Genomic DNA, 20915 nt, shown 5'->3' on the forward strand with positions numbered 1-20915 from the left:
AAAAATGCATGTGACAGTCTCTATTTTCCAGTAAGGTTTGTGTACTAGTTAACAAATTTCAAAACTATAAATCCTGGAGCAGAAGTAGTTCTATATTTTGTTTTGAAATATAGTACTAATTGAAGTTCCATAAAAAGCCACCGAGAGGAGCTCAAGACCTGATATAACAGAAACCCCAATTGTCAAGGCTCACTAAAAATATACTTGACAAAACTACAAATTCTTATACATTATCTTCAATAGGTTTACAAAAAAACATGAAGCCTCTGATTTTTCTTGTGAAATTTACATCACTACTAGAGACTGGAAGAAACATTATAATTTCTCCATCAATTTCTCCTAAGTACAAATTCAATCTTCTAGATGAAATAAGTTGTCTGTCAGTCTTAAATATTAACTGGAGGAAATGTGTACTTCATATTGATGTACACATACTTGGAAGATGCACAAGAAAGAACAAGCTTCAGAAAAAAATATTCAAACTGAATGTGCAATGACCAAAGGATGACACCATTTAGGCCGGCTCATATTTCCAAATATAAAAAGAATAGATTTTTGAATCTCACTTACTAACCAATAGCAAACTGAATAATATAGGTTGGGAAAGCTACAATTTCCAAAGGATAAGCCTATTGTAAGAAAGGAACTTTGGGTTTGTATTACTCTAGAAAATTTGTTTACAAATCAGATAACATTCCAATTTAAACAATTTCAGAGAAGGTTGCAAAAGCCTATATTCCTCTAATAATGTCAGTTATCAATTTCTCATAGACTTAACATCCATCTAGAGACCTGTCACAATTATTTGAACTACTCTATCTTAACAGAAATAGACCACTTCTCAGATCCTTGGAAAGAAGAACTATCTATGTGATTTCTTAACAAGGGAAGTGAATGTACTTCCTGGAAATATTATTGCAATTATCTTTTTTTCCCCCAGAGACTCTGTTTGTTCTTTATTAAGCCTTTGTCATTATTTGGAGCTTCTCTATATGTATTTTGTTTTGATTCCAGCCTGCAGAAAGTTAAAGTGCTGAGGACATCCCCATGGAAGCAGGGCTGAGTAGGTGGATGGGACCTACTCTGTTCCGTTATCTTTGTTGTAAAATTGGTGTGCAGTGATCAACAGCACAGGCAGAAACAATTTCCCAGAAAGCCAAAACATTCAGCCATCAGCAGACAGTTAGTTAAGAACCCAGAGGAGACGGGGTGTTTCGTTAGAGCTATTACCTCACAGGATGACGACTGAGTGCGGTAACTTGGCACGATCTTGAAGGTGATACTCCCCCGCATTTCCCGCTGGAGGGAAAAAAAAGGAGAGCTCTTTTAACAAACAAATGTTGCACACAAAAACGCGCAAGAAACCACTGAAAATGTGGGGGCGGGTATTTAATGCAAGTCAGCTGAGAGTGCATGGGCCTAAAATGAAACTGAGTTATAAAAGCAGGAACTGCTCACACTAACAGTGGAGGTTATTCCTGGGAAAAGCCCTGCAAAGTCAAGGCTGACTGTCCTGGTCATACAGCAATGGTATAACAGACCTCTGATGGTTACCTTTTCATAGACACGAACACAACTCTTAAGTGACATGCCTTTCAAGGGTGAATGTAAGTTGAACTGTACAATAGAACAAGTAATTACGTAAGAATTATATTTGGTAGGCTACATTATGATGGTGTATTCCATAAAAACCTGCTTTTTATTTCATAATTTTGGCATTAGTTTTGACTGTAGTGAGTCTGTGGTGCTTATTTCACCTTTAATAGATATAAGTAACATGGGAGGCTGCTACATTGTGGTGGGAAGAAGGTCCAGGACAAGAGGTCCAAAACATCTCCCTCTGCTCGCCAGGGCCTGTCACTCTGCACCCCCACCCCGCCCCAATCCAAAGCCTAATTTGAACACGGATTTTGAATATACATGGTAAAAAATGACTTGGTCTACTATGACTTTCCTTTCCCCTGTGCTGTAGAGAAATCCAATACAGCTGGCTATGACTCAGCTACACAGGAAAGAGGATTCTGACACTGCTGATGTCAGCAGAGTTGAGGTCAGTGAGAAACTAGTTCACAAGCATGCACAACTGCAAAGGTTTTCTTTAAACATCTGCTCAATAAGAAACAGGAGACAAAGGATTGAAAGGAGAATGTTCAAGCCCACACTGCTAAAGATGGGCAAAATGTTTCTAAGCTCTGCTGCATGTGAACATTTTCCTAGTTCTCAGTTTTTATGAATGTTGTATAAGTTCAAGTCCACACAAATGATGGAACCAGAGATACTGATTATAAAAGAATATCCTTTATTTGTGCATTAATAAATAAGTTAATGAACTGAAAGTCAATCTTAGAAAAAGAGATTTTCATTTACTCACAAGCATTTTTTGCAGCTGTTCCACTGTTTGGTTAGCCACACTGATGCCATTGATTTCTCGAATTTCATCTCCGACATGAAGTGTACCTAAGAAATTACACAAAATTATAAATATGAAATGATATATACTTTTATAATAATAAAATCCAAAGGCAGCAATGTAAGTAATTAAAAAAAAATTAAGCTAAATACTGAAGGCCAATATTTCAGAACCAGGTACAAGTTAGGCTCACATAGTAAACTCACCAAAACAGATACACATAACTTATGGAAGACACAGTTTTGAAAGGTGGCTGTAGAAATCTGCTTATTTTTCTGAGAGAGACAGTGTGTATATAGTGGTTTAAAACTACAACTTCTAGATGCAGCCTGTCTGGGTTCATACCTCTGCTTCATCACTTATACTAGCTTTAAGATCTTGGGTAACATACTGAAACTTTCCGCGTCTTGGTTTTCACATTTGTAAAATGGAGATGAAAACAGTATCTATCTCATAGGATTGTTATGAGGATTAAATGAGTTTAATACATGTAGAGGACTCAGAACTGTTCTTGGCACATAGTCAGTACCATTTAAGTGTTTGCTGTTATTATCATTATTATCTACCAAATATGATACAAAGGCTGTTGATTTTCAAAGAATTGTGATATGATAATATCTGTGTAACAACAAGTTTATATTAGACATACTGCAACCTTTTAATAATAACTTGGTAGGCATTTCAGGGTCCTGTAATACTTCAACTAGAAAAAGCGACTAAGAACCAATGCTTAAATACTGTTATATAAAATTTTGCTTTCTTATTTATGAATTGTGCACGTTTACTTATTGACCTGACTTCATCATGAAAAGCTCATTGTATCTTTAAGAGGTACGCACTAAAATGCATATAAAGAAAATAAGGCGCCTGGTATTGCTTCAGAGTAATCCAGGGGGGTGGGCAGTAGGGCAAATACAGATGAAACCAGTGTGGCCATGAATTAACAATAATTCTACCTGGCTTATGGGTATGTGGGCGAGCACTTCACTATTCTTTCCACTTTTCTCTACTTCAACTGACTGCACTGTTTTCTCTACTCATGTTTGAAAGTTAACATAATAAAACATAAAAATTTGGGGACTTTTGTTTCAAATATGGTTGATTAGGCACCCATAGACTTTCTTACAACTACAAATCCCGTCTAGGGCACACCTCTTGAACTGTTACTGGTCTCACAAAAGGAATGCAAATTCCCAAGAACACTTCCCACTTCCATCCACACTCTCCCCTCCACACAAAAGAACCCTGTGAGCTGCATCCAGAGTGGTGGCAAAGTAAGGATGGAATGAAATAGTGGGAGGGGTAAATGCCATTGCTGTAATGCCTGCTGGCTGGATTCTGAGCCTTGGGCCAATAGCAAGTTAGAGAAGCTGAGCCTAGGATTCTGTAGGGAGCCAAGACCCAGGTCAGTGGTACTCCATGGCAGCTGGTAGAACAAGGAACAAACCCTTTCTGGAGGAAAGCGTTTCCAGTTTAGGCCCCCAAGACTTCCACTGATTTGAACAAGCAATAGGCTTACAATCAAAGATCACCAAACATACAATAAGGCAAACTACTATGCGAGTCATCAGAAAGAGAAAAAACAGATTTAGATCCTCGAGGAGGATAGATATTGGAATGGTCAGATATAGAATACAAGAATACCTTGTTTTCTTCTGCCTTGCTTTACTGTGCCTCAAAGATACTGCATTTTTTATAAATTGAAGGTTTGTGGCAACCCTGTGTTGAGCAAGTCTATCTGCGCCATTTTTCCAACAGCGTTTGCTCACTTCATGTCTCTGCATCATGTTTTGGTAATTCTCGCAATACTTCAAACTTTTTCATCATTATTATATTTGTTATGGTGATCTGTGATAAGTGATCTTTGCTGTTACTATTGTAATTGTTTTGGGGGTGTCATGAACTGTGCTCATATAAGATGGCAAACTTACCTGATTGTTGAAATGACAACAAAGGATTTAGAATATTACATAAACTTAGTTGATAAAGCAGTGACAGGGTTTGAGAGAACTGACTACAATTTTGAAACAAGTTCTACCATGGGTAAAATGCTATCAAACAGCACTGCATGCTACAGAGAAATCAGTTGTGAAAGGAAGAGTCAATCAATGAGGCAAACTTCATTGTTGTCTTCTTTTAAGAAATTGCCAGAGCCACCTCAAGCTTCAGCAACCACCACCCTGATCGGTCAGCAGCCATCAACATCTAGACAGTACCCTCCACCAGGAGCAAAGATTATGATTTGCTGAAGGCTTAGATGATGGTTAGCATATTTTAGCAATAAAGTAATTTTTAATTAAAGTATGTATATTTTTTAGACATAATGCTATTGCACGCTTAATAGATGAAAGCATAGTGCAAACATAAGTTTTATATGCACTGGGAAACAAAAAAATTCATGTGACTCACTTTATTGTGGTGGTCTGAAACCAAACCTGTAATATCTCCAAGGTATGCCTGTGTAAAATAGCTATATGTTAAATATTAGGGGAAAGAAAGGGACCTATTTACAAGGATGAACATGCAACAAGAGATTATCAGGTGTGAACATACAGATCTGAAAATAAAAAGAAGAAGAAGTGACTAGTACCTCTAGAAAGGAAAAATATAATTGGTAGCATAAACCAATGAACGGATGAGCTGAACAGGAGTTCAGATATGGCTGAAGAGAGTTTCAGTGAACTGGAAGACATAACCAAATAAATTGTCTAGAATGCAGTTCAGAGAAGTAAGGAGATAAGAAAGATAGGAAACAAGAAATAAAGAAAATATGAAAAGGATATTAAGAGATATGGAGGGAATGTCTAACATACATCTACCTAGAGTTCAGAAGGAGAGAATAGAGAGAATGGAGAAGAGGCAATATTTGAAGAAACATGGTTGCAAATTTTCTTGAACTGATGAAAACATGATTACACAGCTCCAGGAAGAATAATGTATCCCAAGTAGGAAAAATAAAAAGAAATCCATGCTGGGAGGCAGTAAAACTACAGAACATCAAAGACAAAGACCTTAAAAAGTCTAGGGAGAAAGGAGAGATCACCTACAAAGCAAGGACAATTACAGTGACACCAGACTTCTCAATATCAAACAACAGATGCCAAAAGAAAACAGAATGGTAACCATTAATTTAAAACTGTGCTCTCAGCAGAAGTAATCAAGATTGAAGCTGACATAAAAGGGGAAATTGACAGTAACACAATAATAGTAGGGGACTTTAACACCCCACTTTCACCAATGGACAGATCATCCAAAATGAAAATAAATAAGGAAACACAAGCTTTAAATGATACATTAAACAAGATGGACTTAATTGATATTTATAGGACATTCCATCCAAAAACAACAGAATACACTTTCTTCTCAAGTGTTCCTGGAAAATTCTCCAGGATAGATCATATCTTGGGTCACAAATCAAGCCTTGGTAAATTTAAGAAAATTGAAATGGTATCAAGTATGTTTTCCGACCACAGTGCTATAAGACTAGATATCGATTACAGGAAAAAAACTGTAAAAAATACAAACACATGGAGGCTAAACAATACGCTACTAAATAACCAAGAGATCACTGAAGAAATCAAAGAGGAAATCAAAAAATACCTAGAAACAAATGACAATGAAAACATGATGACCCAAAACCTACGGGATGCAGCAAAAGCAGTTCTAAGAGGGAAGCTTATAGCAATACAATCCTACCTCAAGAAACAAGAAACATCTCAAATAAACAACCTAACTTTACACCTAAAGCAATTAGAAAAAGAACCAAAAAACCCCCAAAGTTAGCAGAAGGAAAGAAATCATAAAGATCAGATCAGAAACAAATGAAAAAGAAATGAAGGAAACAATAGCAAAGATCAATAAAACTAAAAGCTGGTTCTTTGAGAAGATAAACAAGACTGATAAACCACTAGATAGACTCATCAAGAAAAAAAGGGTGAAGACTCAAATCAACAATATTAGAAATGAAAAAAGGAGAAGTAACAATTGACACTGCAGAAATACAAAGAATCATGAGGGATTACTACAAGCAACTCTAAGCCAATAAAACGGACAACCTGGAAGAAATGGACAAATTCTTAGAAAAGCACAACCTGCTGAGACTGAATCAGGAAGAAATAGAAAATATAAACAGGCCAATCACAAGCAGTGAAATTGAGACTGTGGTTAAAAATCTTCCAACAAACAAAAGCCCAGGACCAGATGGCTTCACGGGTGAATTCTATGAAACATTTGGAGAAAAGCTAACACCTATCCTTCTCAAACTCTTCCAAAATATAGCAGAGGGAAGAACACTCCCAAACTCATTCTACAAGGCCACCATCACCCTGATACCAAAACCAGACAAAGATGTCACAAAAAAAGAAAACTACAGACCAATATCACTGATGAACATAGATGCAAAAATCCTCAACAAAATACTAGCAAACAGAATCCAACAGCACATTAAAAGGATCATACACCATGATCAAGTGGGGTTTATCCCAGGAATGCAGGGACTCTTCAATATATGCAAATCAATCAATGTGATACACCATATTAACAAATTGAAGGAGAAAAACCATATGATAATCTCAATAGATTCAGAAAAAGCTTTTTGACAAAATTCAACACCCATTTATGATAAAAACTCTCCAGAAAGTAGGCATGTAGGGAATTTACCTCAACATAATAAAGGTCATATATGACAAACCCACAGTCAACATCATTCTCAATGGTGAAAAACTGAAACCATTTCCTCTAAAATCAGGAACAAGATAAGGATGCCCACTCTCTCCACTATTATTCAACATAGTTTTGGAAGTTTTAGCCACAGCAATCAGAGAAGAAAAAGAAATAAAAGGAATCCAAATCGGAAAAGAAGTAAAGCTGTCACTGTTTGCAGATGACATGATACTATACATAGAGAATCCTAAAGATGCTACCAGAAAACTACTAGAGCTAATCAATGAATTTGGTAAAGTTGCAGGATACAAAATTAATGCACAGAAATTTCTTGCATTCCCATACACTAACGATGAAAACTCTGAAAGAGACATTAAGGAAACACTCCCATTAACCACGGCAACAAAAAGAATAAAATATACCTAGGAATAATCCTACCTAAGGAGACAAAAGACGTGTATGCAGAAAACTATAAGACACTGATGAAAGAAATTAAAGATGATACAGATGGAGAGATATACCATGTTCCTGGATTGGAAGAAGCAACATTGTGAAGATGACTATACTACCCAAAGCAATCTACAGATTCAATGCAATCTCTATCAAACTACCAATAGCATTTCTCACAGAACTAGAATTAAAAATGTCACAATTTGTATGGAAACACGAAAGACCCCAAACAGCCAAAGCAATCTTGAGAAAGAAAAATGGAGCTGGAGGAATCAGTCTCCCTGACTTCCGACTATACTACAAAGGTACAGTAATCAAGACAGTATGGTACTGGCATTAAAACAGAAATATACATCAATGGAACAGGATAGAAAGCTCAGAGATAAACCCACACACATATGGTCACTTTATCTTTGATAAAGGAGGCAAGTATATACAGTGGAGAAAAGACAGCCTCTTCAATAAGTGGTGCTGGGAAAACTGGACAGCTACATGAAAAAGAATGAAATTAGAACACTTCCTAACACCATACACAAAAATAAACTCAAAATGGATTAAAGACCTAAATGTAAGGCCAGACACTATCAAACTCTTAGAGGAAAACATAGGAAGAACACTGTTTGACATAAATCACAGCAAGATCCTTTTTGACCCAGCTCCTAGAGAAATGGAAATAAAAACAAAAATAAACAAATGGGACCTAATGAAACTTCAAAGCTTTTGCACAGCAAAGGAAACCATAAACAAGACGAAAAGACAACCCTCAGAATGGGAGAAAATATTTGCAAATGAAGCAACTGACAAAGGATTAATCTCCAAAATTTACAGGCAGCTCAATATCAAAAAAACAAACAACCCAATCCAAAAATGGGCAGAAGACCTAAACAGACATTTCTCCAAAGAAGACATACAGATTGCCAACAAACACATGAAAGGTTGCTCAACATCACTAATCATGAGAGAAATGCAAATCAAAACTACAATGAGATATCATCTCACACCAGTCAGAATGGCCATCATCAAAATATCTACAAACAATAAATGCTGGAGAGGGTGTGGTGAAAAGGTAACCCTGTTGCACTGTTGGTGGGAATGTGAATTGGTACAGCCACTAGGGAGAACAGTATGGAGGTTCCTTTAAAAACTACAAATAGAACTACCATATGACCCAGCAATCTCACTACTGAGCATACACCCCGAGAAAACCATAATTCAAAAAGAGTCATGTACCACAATGCTCATTGCAGCTGTATTTACAATAGCCAGGACATGGAAGCAACCTAAGTGTCCATCGACAGATGAATCGATAAAGAAGGTGTGGCACATATATACAATGGACTATTACTCAGCCATAAAAAGAAACGAAAGTGAGTTATTTGTAGTGAGGTGGACGGACCTAGAGTCTGTCATACAGAGTGAAGTAAGTCAGAAAGAGAAAAATACTGTATACTAACACATACATATGGAATCTAAAAAAAAAAAAAAAAAAAAAAAGGTTCTGAAGAACCTAGGGGCAGGACAGGAATAAAGACACAGACGTAGAGAATGGACTTGAGGACACGGGGAGGGGGAAGGGTAAGCTGGGACTAAGTGAGAGAGTAGCATTGACATATATACACTACCAAATGTAAAATAGATAGCTAGTGGGAAGCAGCTGCATCGCACTGCACGGGGAGATCAGCTTGGTGCTTTGTGACCACCTAGAGGGGTGGGATAGGGAACGTGGAAGGGAGATGCAAGAGGGAGGAGATATGGGGGTATATGTATACATATAGCTGATTCACTTTGTTATACAGCACAAACTAACACAACATTGTAAGGCAATTATACTCTTAGAAAGATGTTCAAAAAAAAAAAGATTGAGGTTGAAATGAAATATTTACAGACAAACACCACCTGAGGGAGTTTATCAACAAGAGACTATCACTAAAGGAACTTTAAAGGATGTAGTTTAGGAAGAAAGAAAAATGCTCCCCAAAGGATGGTCTGCAATGCAAAAAGGAATGATGAGCAAATAAAATCGTAAACATTTATGTAAATCCAAACAAAAATGGTCATGTATTTTAAGAGTAATTTCAAATTTGTGGATTTAAAACAGGACAGAACGAAAGTGCTGGGCAAGAATAATATGCAAGTCAAGAGTGGGGTCTAACTTGATGTTCCAGTGTCTTTGTATTCTTTGGGAGTGGGATTAACATACTGTTTCACTTTAGTATATGTCGAGTTAAATATGCATGACAAAATTTCAAGGTAACCATCTAAAAAATAGGAATAGAGTACTGAAATTCTAATTTACTGGGGGGTGGGGGGATGGAACAAAAATGAAGGAAAAAATCAATTAAAATATGGAATAAATATTTTAAAAAGCAAGATTATAGAAATCATCAAAATAAATATTATGGACTAACCTTGCCCATTAAAAGATAGCAATCATCAGAGTGCATTACAAAATGAAAAACCCAAATTTGGAAATGTTTGTAAGACACACTCTACTGCATACAGGCACTGAATGGTTAGAAATGAGGGAAGAAGACACGCTAGGAAATACTAAAATTAAGTTGGAATAACTATATTAATATAAAATAGGTTTTAAGTAGAAAGTATATTAAGGATAGACATGGTTACCAGGCACTTCTATGCTCCTAATAAAACAGCTTTGAATACATAAAACCAAAAGTGAGAGATCTATAAGTAGAAATAGAAAAACTCTACCATGATAATTGGAATATTTCAACAATTATTGATAGGTCAAACAGATAAGAAATTAGTCAATATATAGAATATTTGAACAAAAAAATTAACCTCAAGCAATCATATAGAGAACTCTGCATGCAACAATTAAAGAATAAACAGTCTCCTTAGGTACACATGGACCATTTACAAAAATGATTAAAGTGGCATAATAAAGCAAGTCTCAACAAACCTCAAAGAAATGGTGTCATACAGACCACATTCTCTGACCCCAATGCAATTAAGTTAGAAGTAAAACATAAAAAGATATACAGGAAATCCGCTTAAATGTGGTACATAAAAACATTTCTAATAACTTGTGGGTCAATGAAAAATATAACACTAGAAATTCAAAAATACTTAGAACTGAATCACAATAAAAATGCTTCATATCATAACTGGTGGGATACTGATAAAACAGTACTTAGAGAGGTAGAGTTTAACCTTAAATGCATATATTAGAGATGAAGAAAGACTGGAATAAATGAACTAAGTGTTCAATTTTAAAAGTTAGATAAAACCAATAGAAAGTAGAAGGAAGGAGAAAATAAAAATTAGGCCATAAAACAATAAAATAGAAAATAAATATACAATGGAGAGAATTAACAGAACCCAAAGTGGGTTTTTGAACAAACCTCTGGTAAGTTGATCAAGAGAAAAAAGACAAGGCACAAATAAATATTAGGAATAAAGGGTACATAATTACAGAGACAGCAGAAAATAAAAAGGTAAGAGGACACTAAGAAGAAGCTTAGTAGAATAATTTTAAAAACTTAAGATTTTTTCAGAAAAATGTAATTTACCAGAACTCACTCAAGATATAGAAAGGCTGAATAGCCTTATGAATGTTAAAGAAATTGAAACAGTGGTAAAAAAAAATCTTCCTTGAAAGAAACCAAACACAAAACACCAGCCCCTGATAGTTTTATAGGCAAGTTCTACTAAACTTACAGGCTACAAATCATTCCAATATTATACAATATTCAGAGAACTCATGAAGAGAGGTTCTCCGAGTCATTTTATGAGGCCAATGTAACTTTGAAACTAACATCAGACAGAGAAACACAGGAAGGAAAATTAACTACAGGCCAGTCTCACTCCTAATTGCAATCACAAAAATCTTAAACAAAATAATAGCACACAGAACCAAGTAGTACATACCAAAAGATAATACACAATGACTAAGCTGGGTTTATCTGAAAAATGCCAGGAGGGGGGTGGTTATCATTAGGATGTCTTTAAAAGTCATTCACCACATTAATAGGTAAAAAGAAAATAAATCATCTCAGCAGATGCAGAAGAAGCATTTGATAAAATTCAAAACCCAATCATAATTAAAATGTCCAGCAACTAAGAATATAAGAGAACTTCTTCAGCCCTAATAGAAGGTATCTACTAAAAATCTATAGTAAATATTCTTCTTCATGGGGAAACATTGGAAAGCTACCTTTTAAAAACAAGAATAGGACAAGGATGTTCACTATACCACTTCTATTAAAGACAGCAAGTTTTTGCCAGTGCGGTAATATAAGAAAAAGAGATTAAAGAAATAATGGTGTTGTGACTTTACTGAATTTATAGCAAGTTATTTAAAAAAATAAACAAAAAATTCATACAGGAATTTAAAACCAAACATTCTCCTGTATGAGTGCTATCCACTCATGAAACCTACAGATTCCTCCAAAGGCAGCAGTAATGCCAGACACAGCAGTCATCTCTAAAGAGGACAAGAAGGCACTAAAAGGCTTATGGTGTTACCTCTTGCTCTCCGGGGTTAAGGAAAGAGGTGTTAAGTACAAAAATAACACGATCTCAAAGAAAGGAAGTCTAATTTTTGGACAGGAGAATCATTTTTGGATCAGGCTCTAAATACTAATGCATATAACTCAGTCCTTTCAAAGAGGAGCCTAAACCTACATGTCTAAAAATCCCATCCACCTGAGGGTTAACAATAGTTCCACTTTCTCAAAAAATCATTCTTTGTCTACTTCGGTCCTTAGTGTTTTCCCTTCTCAGAATGACTGCACTTATTGTAGCAGGTATTAAGAAGTTAATCACAGATTTGATATCTCTTATTTTACTATTTAAATTTTATATTGTTATTTATCAAATTCTAATTTCCTAATTTATAAATAGTATATCTCATTCCTGAATGAATGAGAGAGCAATTCTTCAACTGTCATTTAACTTTGCAAATATATATCTATCTATCTTGTATCCCAGTACAGATGTCTTCCACCTATCCTGAGGCCTGATATGATAATACTTTATCTCCCATGGCCTCTAATAAGTCAGGATCTAAAGAGTGACTCAGAGATGCTCCTGCAACAAAACTATAATATACCCTCCCTTGAGTATCTACAGATTGGAGCATGTGGAGATGAATAAAAGCGAACGGAGGCCAACAGTGATTAAAACCAAAGACAGATAACTTAAATAAATCATTTATATAAAACATAAATGAAACTGATCTTTTATATGGATCATAAAACACTAGGCTACAGGAAAAAAATTAAGGAAGGAAAGAAAGAATTATATATGGAACTTACCTTGCCTATGAATCATGCCCCCATGCATGATTCTTGCAACAATACAGTGATTTAGCTCATTCATTTTTAAAGTGATTCCCTGTAAAAAGTTAAGGAAAAACAGAATTACTATAAGAGGGCACTTCTTTTTACATTTGTGATTTTGCTGTAGATAACCTTAATTACAAAAGTTAGGAAAACATTAAAGAAAATATGGAAAATGGAGGAGAAAACTCCATTATGCCATGACAGAAATATTAATTTTGATATTTTGATTACTGTAATAATAGTACACATACATTTTGTATAATGCTTTTTAATCCTATAATTATTTTCCATGTTGCTAATAATTTAAAACTTTTTTATTGATGTATAATTGATATATGCTTATGTAAAGTATACAATTTGACAAGTTTGATATATGTATACATGTGTGAAACCATCACCACAATCAGGATAATGAATATATCCATCACTCCCAAAAGTTTCCTCATGCCCACTGGTAATCTACTTACATCCCTCCATGCCCTGCTCCCCCACCTCAACATTCCTAAGTACCTTTGATATGTTTTCACTGGCTATAGATTAGTTTGCACTTTCTATAAATGAACTCATATGGTATGAACTCTTTAATGTTGCTTTTTTTTCACTCACGATGTGAGATTCAACTACATCATTGCATATATCAATAGTTCATTCTTTGTTCTTGCCGAATATTCCACTGTATGGATATACCATTTTGTTTATCCATTCACCCACTGAATTGCTTCTAGCTTTTGTCTCTTATAAATAAAGCTGTATTAATGGATTAGTCTCCACTTGGCCATGATGTATTTTTCCTTTTTTAAGATATGGATTTGTTTAGAATTTTTGCATGTATATTCACGAGGGTTACTGGTCTGCAGTTTTCTTTTCTTGCAAAGTGTCTGCTTTTGGTATCAGGGTAATGCTAGCTGCCTCTTCCTCCTTCTCCTTCTCATCAAAAATAGTACGTTGGGAAGAATTCCTTCCTTTTCAATGTTTTGGGAAGAGTTTGTATACAAATTGGTACTGTTTCTTTATTGTATGTTTGGTAGAATTTACCAGTAAAGCCATCTTGGCCTGGAGTTTTCTTTGAGGGATTTTTTTTTAACCTAAATTCAATTTTTAAGTAGTATAAGGCAATTCAGTTTATTCCTTTTTAAGTGAGCTTTGGTAGTTTGTCTCCCAGTGAATTTGTCTATTTCATTTAGGTTGTTGAATTTATTGACATAAAGTTGTTTACCATATTTCCTTATTATTCTTTTTATATCTGTAGAATCTGTAGTAATGTCACTTCTCTTATGAATGATACTGGTAATTAGTGTCTTTTTTTTCCTTGACTGATCCAATCTTGTCAAAGGAAAAGTTTTATTGATTTTTCTATTGTTTTTATTTTCTATTTCATTGATTTCCACTTTGATCTTTATTATTTCTTTTCTTTTACTCACTTTGAGTTTAATTTGCTCTTTTTGTTCTAGTTTCTTAAGGTAGAAGCTGAGGTCATTGTTTTATTTCTTCTTTTAAACATTGGTGTTTAGTGCTACACATTTCTCCCTAAGTACTGCTTTAGCAGTATCCCACAAGTTCTGGTATGCTGTGGTTTCATTTTCATTCACTTCAAAATACTTTAAAATTTCCCTTTTGATTTCTTCTTTCATCCATGGGTTATTTAGATTGGATAATTTAGTTTTCAAGTGCTTGGGGATCTTCCCAGACATCTTTCTGTTATTCATTTCTAATTTAATTCCATTGTGGTCTGAGAATATACTTTGATATTAATAGAGTCACTCCAGCTTCCTTTTGATTAATGTCATCATCATAGTATATCTTTTTCCATCCTTTTCCTTTGAAAAGATTTGTCTTCATGTATAAAGCATTTCTTGCAGGCAGTATATAATTCAGTTTTGCTTCCTCCCCACACCCCAACCTGACCACCTCTGCTTTTTAATTTGGGGAAATTAGACTATTTACATTTAATGTGATTACTGATACAGTCAGGTATAAATATATCTTCTTGCTATTTGATTTCTATTTGTCCCATCTGTCCTATGTTCCCCTTTTCCTCTTTTCCTGCCTTCTTTTGGATTTATTTTCATACTATTTTTCTCTCCTGTTTTCTTATTAGCTATAATTGTTTTGTTGTTTTAGTGGTTGCTTTAGGGTTTACAGCATACATCTTTAACTTATCAGTCTACCTTCAAGTGATATTATACCATGTCATGTACAGTATAAGAACCTTATAACATTATACTTCCACTTCCTTCCTCCTGACCTTTGTGCTGTTATACATTTTACTTTTACATGTTAAAAAACCCCAAACAGGGCTTCCCTGGTGGCGCAGTGGTTGAGAGTCCGCCTGCTGATGCAGGGGACACGGGTTCGTGCCCCGGTCTGGGAAGATCCTACATGCCGCGGAGCGGCTGGGCCCGTGAGCCATGGCCACTGAGCCTGCGCATCCGGAGCCTGTGCTCCGCAGCGGGAGAGGCCACAACAGTGAGAGGCCCGCGTACAACACACACACACACAAAACAAAACCCCAAACACATTGCTATTATTTTTGTTTAGACTTCCATTTATCTTTTAGAGAGATTTAAATGATAAGGATGTCCTTTAACATTTCATATACTGTAAGTCTACTGAATTATTTCAGTTTTGGTATGTCTGAAAATGTTTTTATTTTACCTTTATTTTTTGATAGATACCTTTGCCGGGTTTAGAATTATAACCTGAGAGGCTTTTTTTTTTTCCCTTTCAGTACTTTAAAGTCATTGTTCTTCTTCTTTTTTTTTTTTTTTTTGCGGTACGCGGGCCTCTCACTGTTGTGGCCTCTCCCGTTATGGAGCACAGGCTCCGGATGCACAGGCTCAGCGGCCATGGCTCACAGGCCCAGCCGCTCCACGGCATGTGGGATCTTCCCAGACCGGGGCACGAACCCACGTCCCCTGCATCGGCAGGCGGACTCTCAACCACTGTGCCACCAGGGAAGCCCCCATTGTTCTTCTTAATTGTACTGTTTCTCATAAGAAATCTGATATCATTCTTATCTTTGTTCCCCTGTACGCAACATTTCTTTTTTATCTCTGTTTTTAAGACCTATTTATTACAGGTTCTAAGCAGTTTGATTATGAGGTACCTTGGTGTTGTTTTCCTCATGTTTCTTGTGCTTGGGGTTCATTGTGATTCTTGCATCTGTGGATTTATAGTTTTCATCAAGTTTGGAATGTTTTCAGTCATTATTTCTTCAAATATATTTCCTTTTTCTTCTTCACTGTCTTCTCCTTCATAGACTCCAAGTAACCAAATATTAGGCTGCTTGAAGTTGTCCCATAGCTCAGTGATATTCTTTTCATTTTTAAAAATTCTTTTTCTTTCTGTGTTTTGTTTTGGATAGTTTCTATTGCTATGTCCTTTGAGTTCACTAATCTATTCCTCTGAAATGTTTAATCTGCCATTTATCCCACAGTGCAATTTTTCTGCTAATTCTAATATCTTTGTCAGTTGTATGTCAGTTTTGATTGATTATTCTCCACATTATAGGTCACATTTTCCTGCCTCTTTACATGCTTAGCAATGTTTGATTAGATTGCAGATACTGTGAATTTTATCTTATTGCACACTAGTTTTTTTTTTTTTTTTGCGGTACACGGGCCTCTCACTGCTGTGGCCTCTCCCATTGCAGAGCACAGGCTCTGGACGCGCAGGCTCAGTGGCCATGGCTCACGGGCCCAGCTGCTCTGTGGCATGTGGGATCTTCCCGGACCGGGGCACGAACCCATGGCCCCTGCATCGGCAGGCAGCCTCTCAACCACTGCGCCACCAGCAAAGCCCTAGATTTTTTTTTTATTCCTGTAAATATTCTTAAGCTTTGTCCTGGGATGTAGTTCAGTTACTTGGAAATAGTTTGATCCTTTGGGTCTTGCTTTCATGATTTGTTAAGGCAGGTCTGGGGCAGTTCTCTATCTAGGACCACTTATTCCTCATTACTGAGGCAAGACCTTCCTAAGCACTCTACACAATGCCCCTTGAATTGGTTTTTCTAGTCTGGGTGGTGGGAACAGGCGGTGAGTGTTGGGCACTGTTCCCTCTCATCCTTTTGGATGGTCTTTCCTTGGCTCCGGGTAGGTTCCTTTCATAAATGTGCTGATCATTATTCAGATGAATACCTGAGGGGGACCCTCTATAGATCTCTAGGGTTCTATCTCTGTGCAGCTCTCTCCTCTTCAGTACTCTGTCCTATGAACTTTAGTTCTTTGGTCTTCCCAGGCCTCAGCTCTGTCTCTTCAGGGAGTCTGCCTGCTCTGCCTCAGTTCCCCCTCACTGTGTTGTGACTTGGAAACTCTCGCATGTCAGTAAGGTGGGGCAATCATAGTGCTCACCTTATTTGCTTCCTGTTTCTTGCTTTCCTGTCCTTTGCTGCCTTTGCTGCCTGATGTCCAATGTCTTGAAAACTGTTACTTCATTTTATGTTACTTTATTTTAAAATTTGTTTTGGTTGTTTCAGGTGAGAGGGTAAATCTGTTCCTGTTACTCCACCTTGGTTGGAAGTGGAAGCTCTATATACTTAATGCTAGAATACTATTCTATGGAATAGATTACTTTTACTTTCCAATTATTCACCATTATATGAGAAGCTTTCATAAACATATTTTTGTACTAGACTTGGTTGATTCTAAGAGTCACATGGGGACCTTTTAAATAATATTAACTTTATTTATTTTATATTTTATTTATTTATTTTTGGCTACATTGGATCTTTGTTCCTGCACGTGGGCTTTCTCTAGTTGCTGCAAGCGGGGGCTACTCTTCGTTGTGGTGCACGTACTTCTCATTGAGGTGGCTTCTCTTGTTGTGGAGCACGGGCTCTAGGCACACGGGATTCAGTAGTTGTGGCATATGGGCTCAGTGGTTGTGGCTCGCAGGCTCTAGAGCACAGGCTCAGTAGTTGTGGCACATGGGCTTAGTTGCTCCGTGGCATGTGGGCTCTTCCTGGACCAGGGCTTGAACCCATGTCCCCTGCAGTGGCAGGCAGATTCTTAACCACTGTGCCACAAGGGAAGTCCAATATTGAGTTTTAAACTCACTCTTTGGATTTAGATTCAGGAAGTGTGGAATAGAGCCCAGATCTGCATTTTTAACGAGCTCCCTTGGTGAAAACTGGTCTTAAATTTGAGATGATTAGGGGTAGGGGGACTCTGTCTTATCTTCTTCATTGGAAAATAACATTCTGTTAGAAAGTTCCATGAAAATATTTGAGACGTTATAATCTAGACCCTGTCTGAATTTGTACAGTTCTATAAAATATAACTTTGCATGGTTCCTATTTTGTGGTTCTTAGAAGTGGTAGGCAAGCAATTTAAAAAACTGGTTTATCAAATGTTTCTAGTCCCACATTCAACTGTATTGTTCAAGTATCATTTCCAACTTGTACATTCAATCAGTATCTATGGTTACCAAGAGAAGGTGTTCCTGGAAAAATGTTGTAAGTTAATGTGTAAGTCAAATCTAATTTCAGAAGGGAAATGATAGTATGATGGTGGTTCCATCCTTGAAATTAATAAATTAATGTATTCATTCAACCAATATTACTGTGAACCTGTTATATGGTAGACACTCTGCTAGACAAAGTAGTGAATGAGATAGACAGGGTCTCTCATGCCTAGGGAAAGTTCACCTCAAACTAACTGGAGTTAATATTTCTTATTTTGTCTACTTCAAACATTTCTCTGCAGAGAGGAATTGATTCTTGTTTTCTCTGTTCATAAGTTCCCAAATTCCAGGGAAAGGATTTGGCCCAGTTACCGCTGAACCTACCCCAGCTTGGGGTAAACTCCTGGCCTTTCCTTGTTTACATAAGCCTCTCCCCTGTTGTCCAAGCTATTTTAAGTTTGGTCTTTAACACCTGCAACTATGGGAGTACCAATCAATAGAGAAATAATTATAAGTGAGATGTTAAAAATGGGAAAACAAGGGTGTAATGGGCGTATAACACCCTTGTGAGATGGACCCAGCATACATAGTTGGATACATTGTAGAAGGTCCAAAAAGCAAAAGAGATCATACAGGTATATCCTGCATGGTAATATAATGTTTTTAACAGGACAAATAAGCAAGCAAATGAAGTTGTATTAAATGTAATAGAAAACTATATTATTGAAAATATATTTCACATAAAAATAATTTCTGTTTTTATGGCAACCAATTAAAAGAAGAAATACACACCTTCACTAGGATCACAGAAGACGGAAGACAGGAGGGCTTCTTTAAGGAGACTTTTAGGGAAGATTCAAGGCTATTTTATGCTTTCTGAAAAATGTAACTCAGGGGTGTAGTTTTATGCTTTTACTCAGTCTATGTTTCTATGTAGTTAACCATACAGAAGATCAAGCAACTGTCATTGGGTTGCTTTAGGATATGACGATCACAAGACATTTCTGGGCCTCCTTCTTGTGGTCACTTCCACTTTCCTGTCTGCTCTGATTGGTTGAACATCACCCCTCCTCCTGCTTCTCTGACACAGCCTTCTCTCTGCTATAGCTCTGTCATAACTGCACCCGTTAAACAAACTGTGCTAAAGTGCATATTTACTTGTTTAATGTAGGTAGCCCTGGGACTTCCCTGGCAGTCCAATGGTTAAGACTCCACACCTCCAGTGTAGGGGTCACAGGTTCGATCGCTGGTCAGGGAACTAAGATCCCGCATGCCCCGCAGCGTGGCCCCCACTCCAAAAAAAAAAAAAGAAAAAAGAAAAAAAGTAGGTAGCCCTGTGGAAACTGAGTTCCAGGAAGGGGCCATGTCTTATCTGCCACTACATCATTGGCGTACAGTGATCTGCACATAGTATAGGCACTTAAAAAGATTTGCTAAATGAGTGAATGAATACATAAAATGAATGAGGGGAATATTAGACTTTCAGAGCTGGGTGGGATTTTGGGGATCGTGTAGTCAAGCACACTTTTGGTAATACTTGCTAAGCAAAGTATGAGCAAAACGAGGCCCAATGACATGAAGTGATTTGCCCGAGGTACCCAAAAGTTGCTACTGCCCACACTCTTTTTTTTTTTTTTTTTTTTTGCGTTACATGGGCCTCTCACTGCTGTGGCCTCTCCCGCCGTGGAGCACAGGCTCCGGACGCGCAGGCTCAGCGGCCATGGCTCACGGGCCCAGCCGCTCCGCGGCATGCGGGATCCCCCCAGACCGGGGCACGAACCCGCGTCTCCCGCATCGGCAGGCGGACTCGCAACCACTGCGCCACCAGGGAAGCCCTGCCCACACTCTTTTAAGTCAAAGAGTTGCTTGGAGAGCACCAGATGGGTGAGGTGATTTGCATGTCCCCTGTCTGCTGTAAGTCCTGAGATAATATAGTATAACTGGCAAAGAACAGTAAATGAGAATTACAACCCGAATGTCTAGAGTTGAGGGCTTTCTGGAAATTGCAATCATAGGATCACTGCTCTGTAACTCTTCCTATAACTTGGAAAGCAACTGGGCAACTTTCTTAAGTAATTTGTTTTCCTATATCCCAATATCCCTTTTCTATGCTCTGAGGAAAACATATGAATGCATACGTTTGAATGTTTTCCTTTTCCCTAAAGAAATGATTTCTCCTAGAACTTGGGACTTTCCCAATATTCCCTGTCTCAGTGGGCAGCATCATTGTCCATCTGGCTGTGAAAAACCTAAAGCTTAGGGTCATCCTCAATACTTGCTTCTCCCTCAGTCCCCAATGTTAATCCATTATCAAGGTCTTTTGTTAAATCTATTCACTTCTTTCCATTTGACATCCATCCCTCTAGTTCAGAGTTCCATCATCTCTCCCCTGTATTACTGCAATAACAGTCTCTTAACTGGTCTCCCTATATCCACTCCTGTCCCCCTCTAATCCATTCTCCAGAGTAATTACTTCTAAAATGAAAATCTGATCTTATCTCCCTGCTTAAAACTCTTCAATAGCCTCCCACTGTTTTTAAGATAAAAAACAGAATCAACACTTGTGAGGTCCTGTTCCTGCTGTACACCTTGTTTTCTACAGTCCAGCTGTGGTGCCTTCTTTCCATTTTAAAAACTATGCTAAGAGCCTTTTCACTAGCAGGTTTCTGCATATGCTACTTGGTTTG

General features: G+C 37.1%; 1 protein-coding gene across 7 annotated transcripts in view; it reads right to left on the reverse strand.

Moving 5' to 3' along the window:
* CASK (calcium/calmodulin dependent serine protein kinase) overlaps window positions 1–20915 on the reverse strand; it is a 391985-nt gene that overhangs the window by 37651 nt on the left and 333419 nt on the right. For all 7 annotated transcript variants that reach the window (XM_082609734.1, XM_082609732.1, XM_082609729.1 and 4 more), the window contains exons 15-17: window positions 12802–12880; window positions 2372–2457; window positions 1231–1299 (exon numbers count right to left, since the gene is read on the reverse strand). In XM_082609734.1, coding sequence (XP_082465860.1) covers window positions 1231–1299; window positions 2372–2457; window positions 12802–12880 — 234 coding nt within the window. The remainder of the gene's footprint in view (window positions 1–1230; window positions 1300–2371; window positions 2458–12801; window positions 12881–20915) is intronic.

The sequence above is a fragment of the Mesoplodon mirus genome (genome assembly GCF_964341445.2).
Source record: "Mesoplodon mirus genome assembly, chromosome: X".
Classification (NCBI taxonomy): domain Eukaryota; kingdom Metazoa; phylum Chordata; class Mammalia; order Artiodactyla; family Ziphiidae; genus Mesoplodon; species Mesoplodon mirus.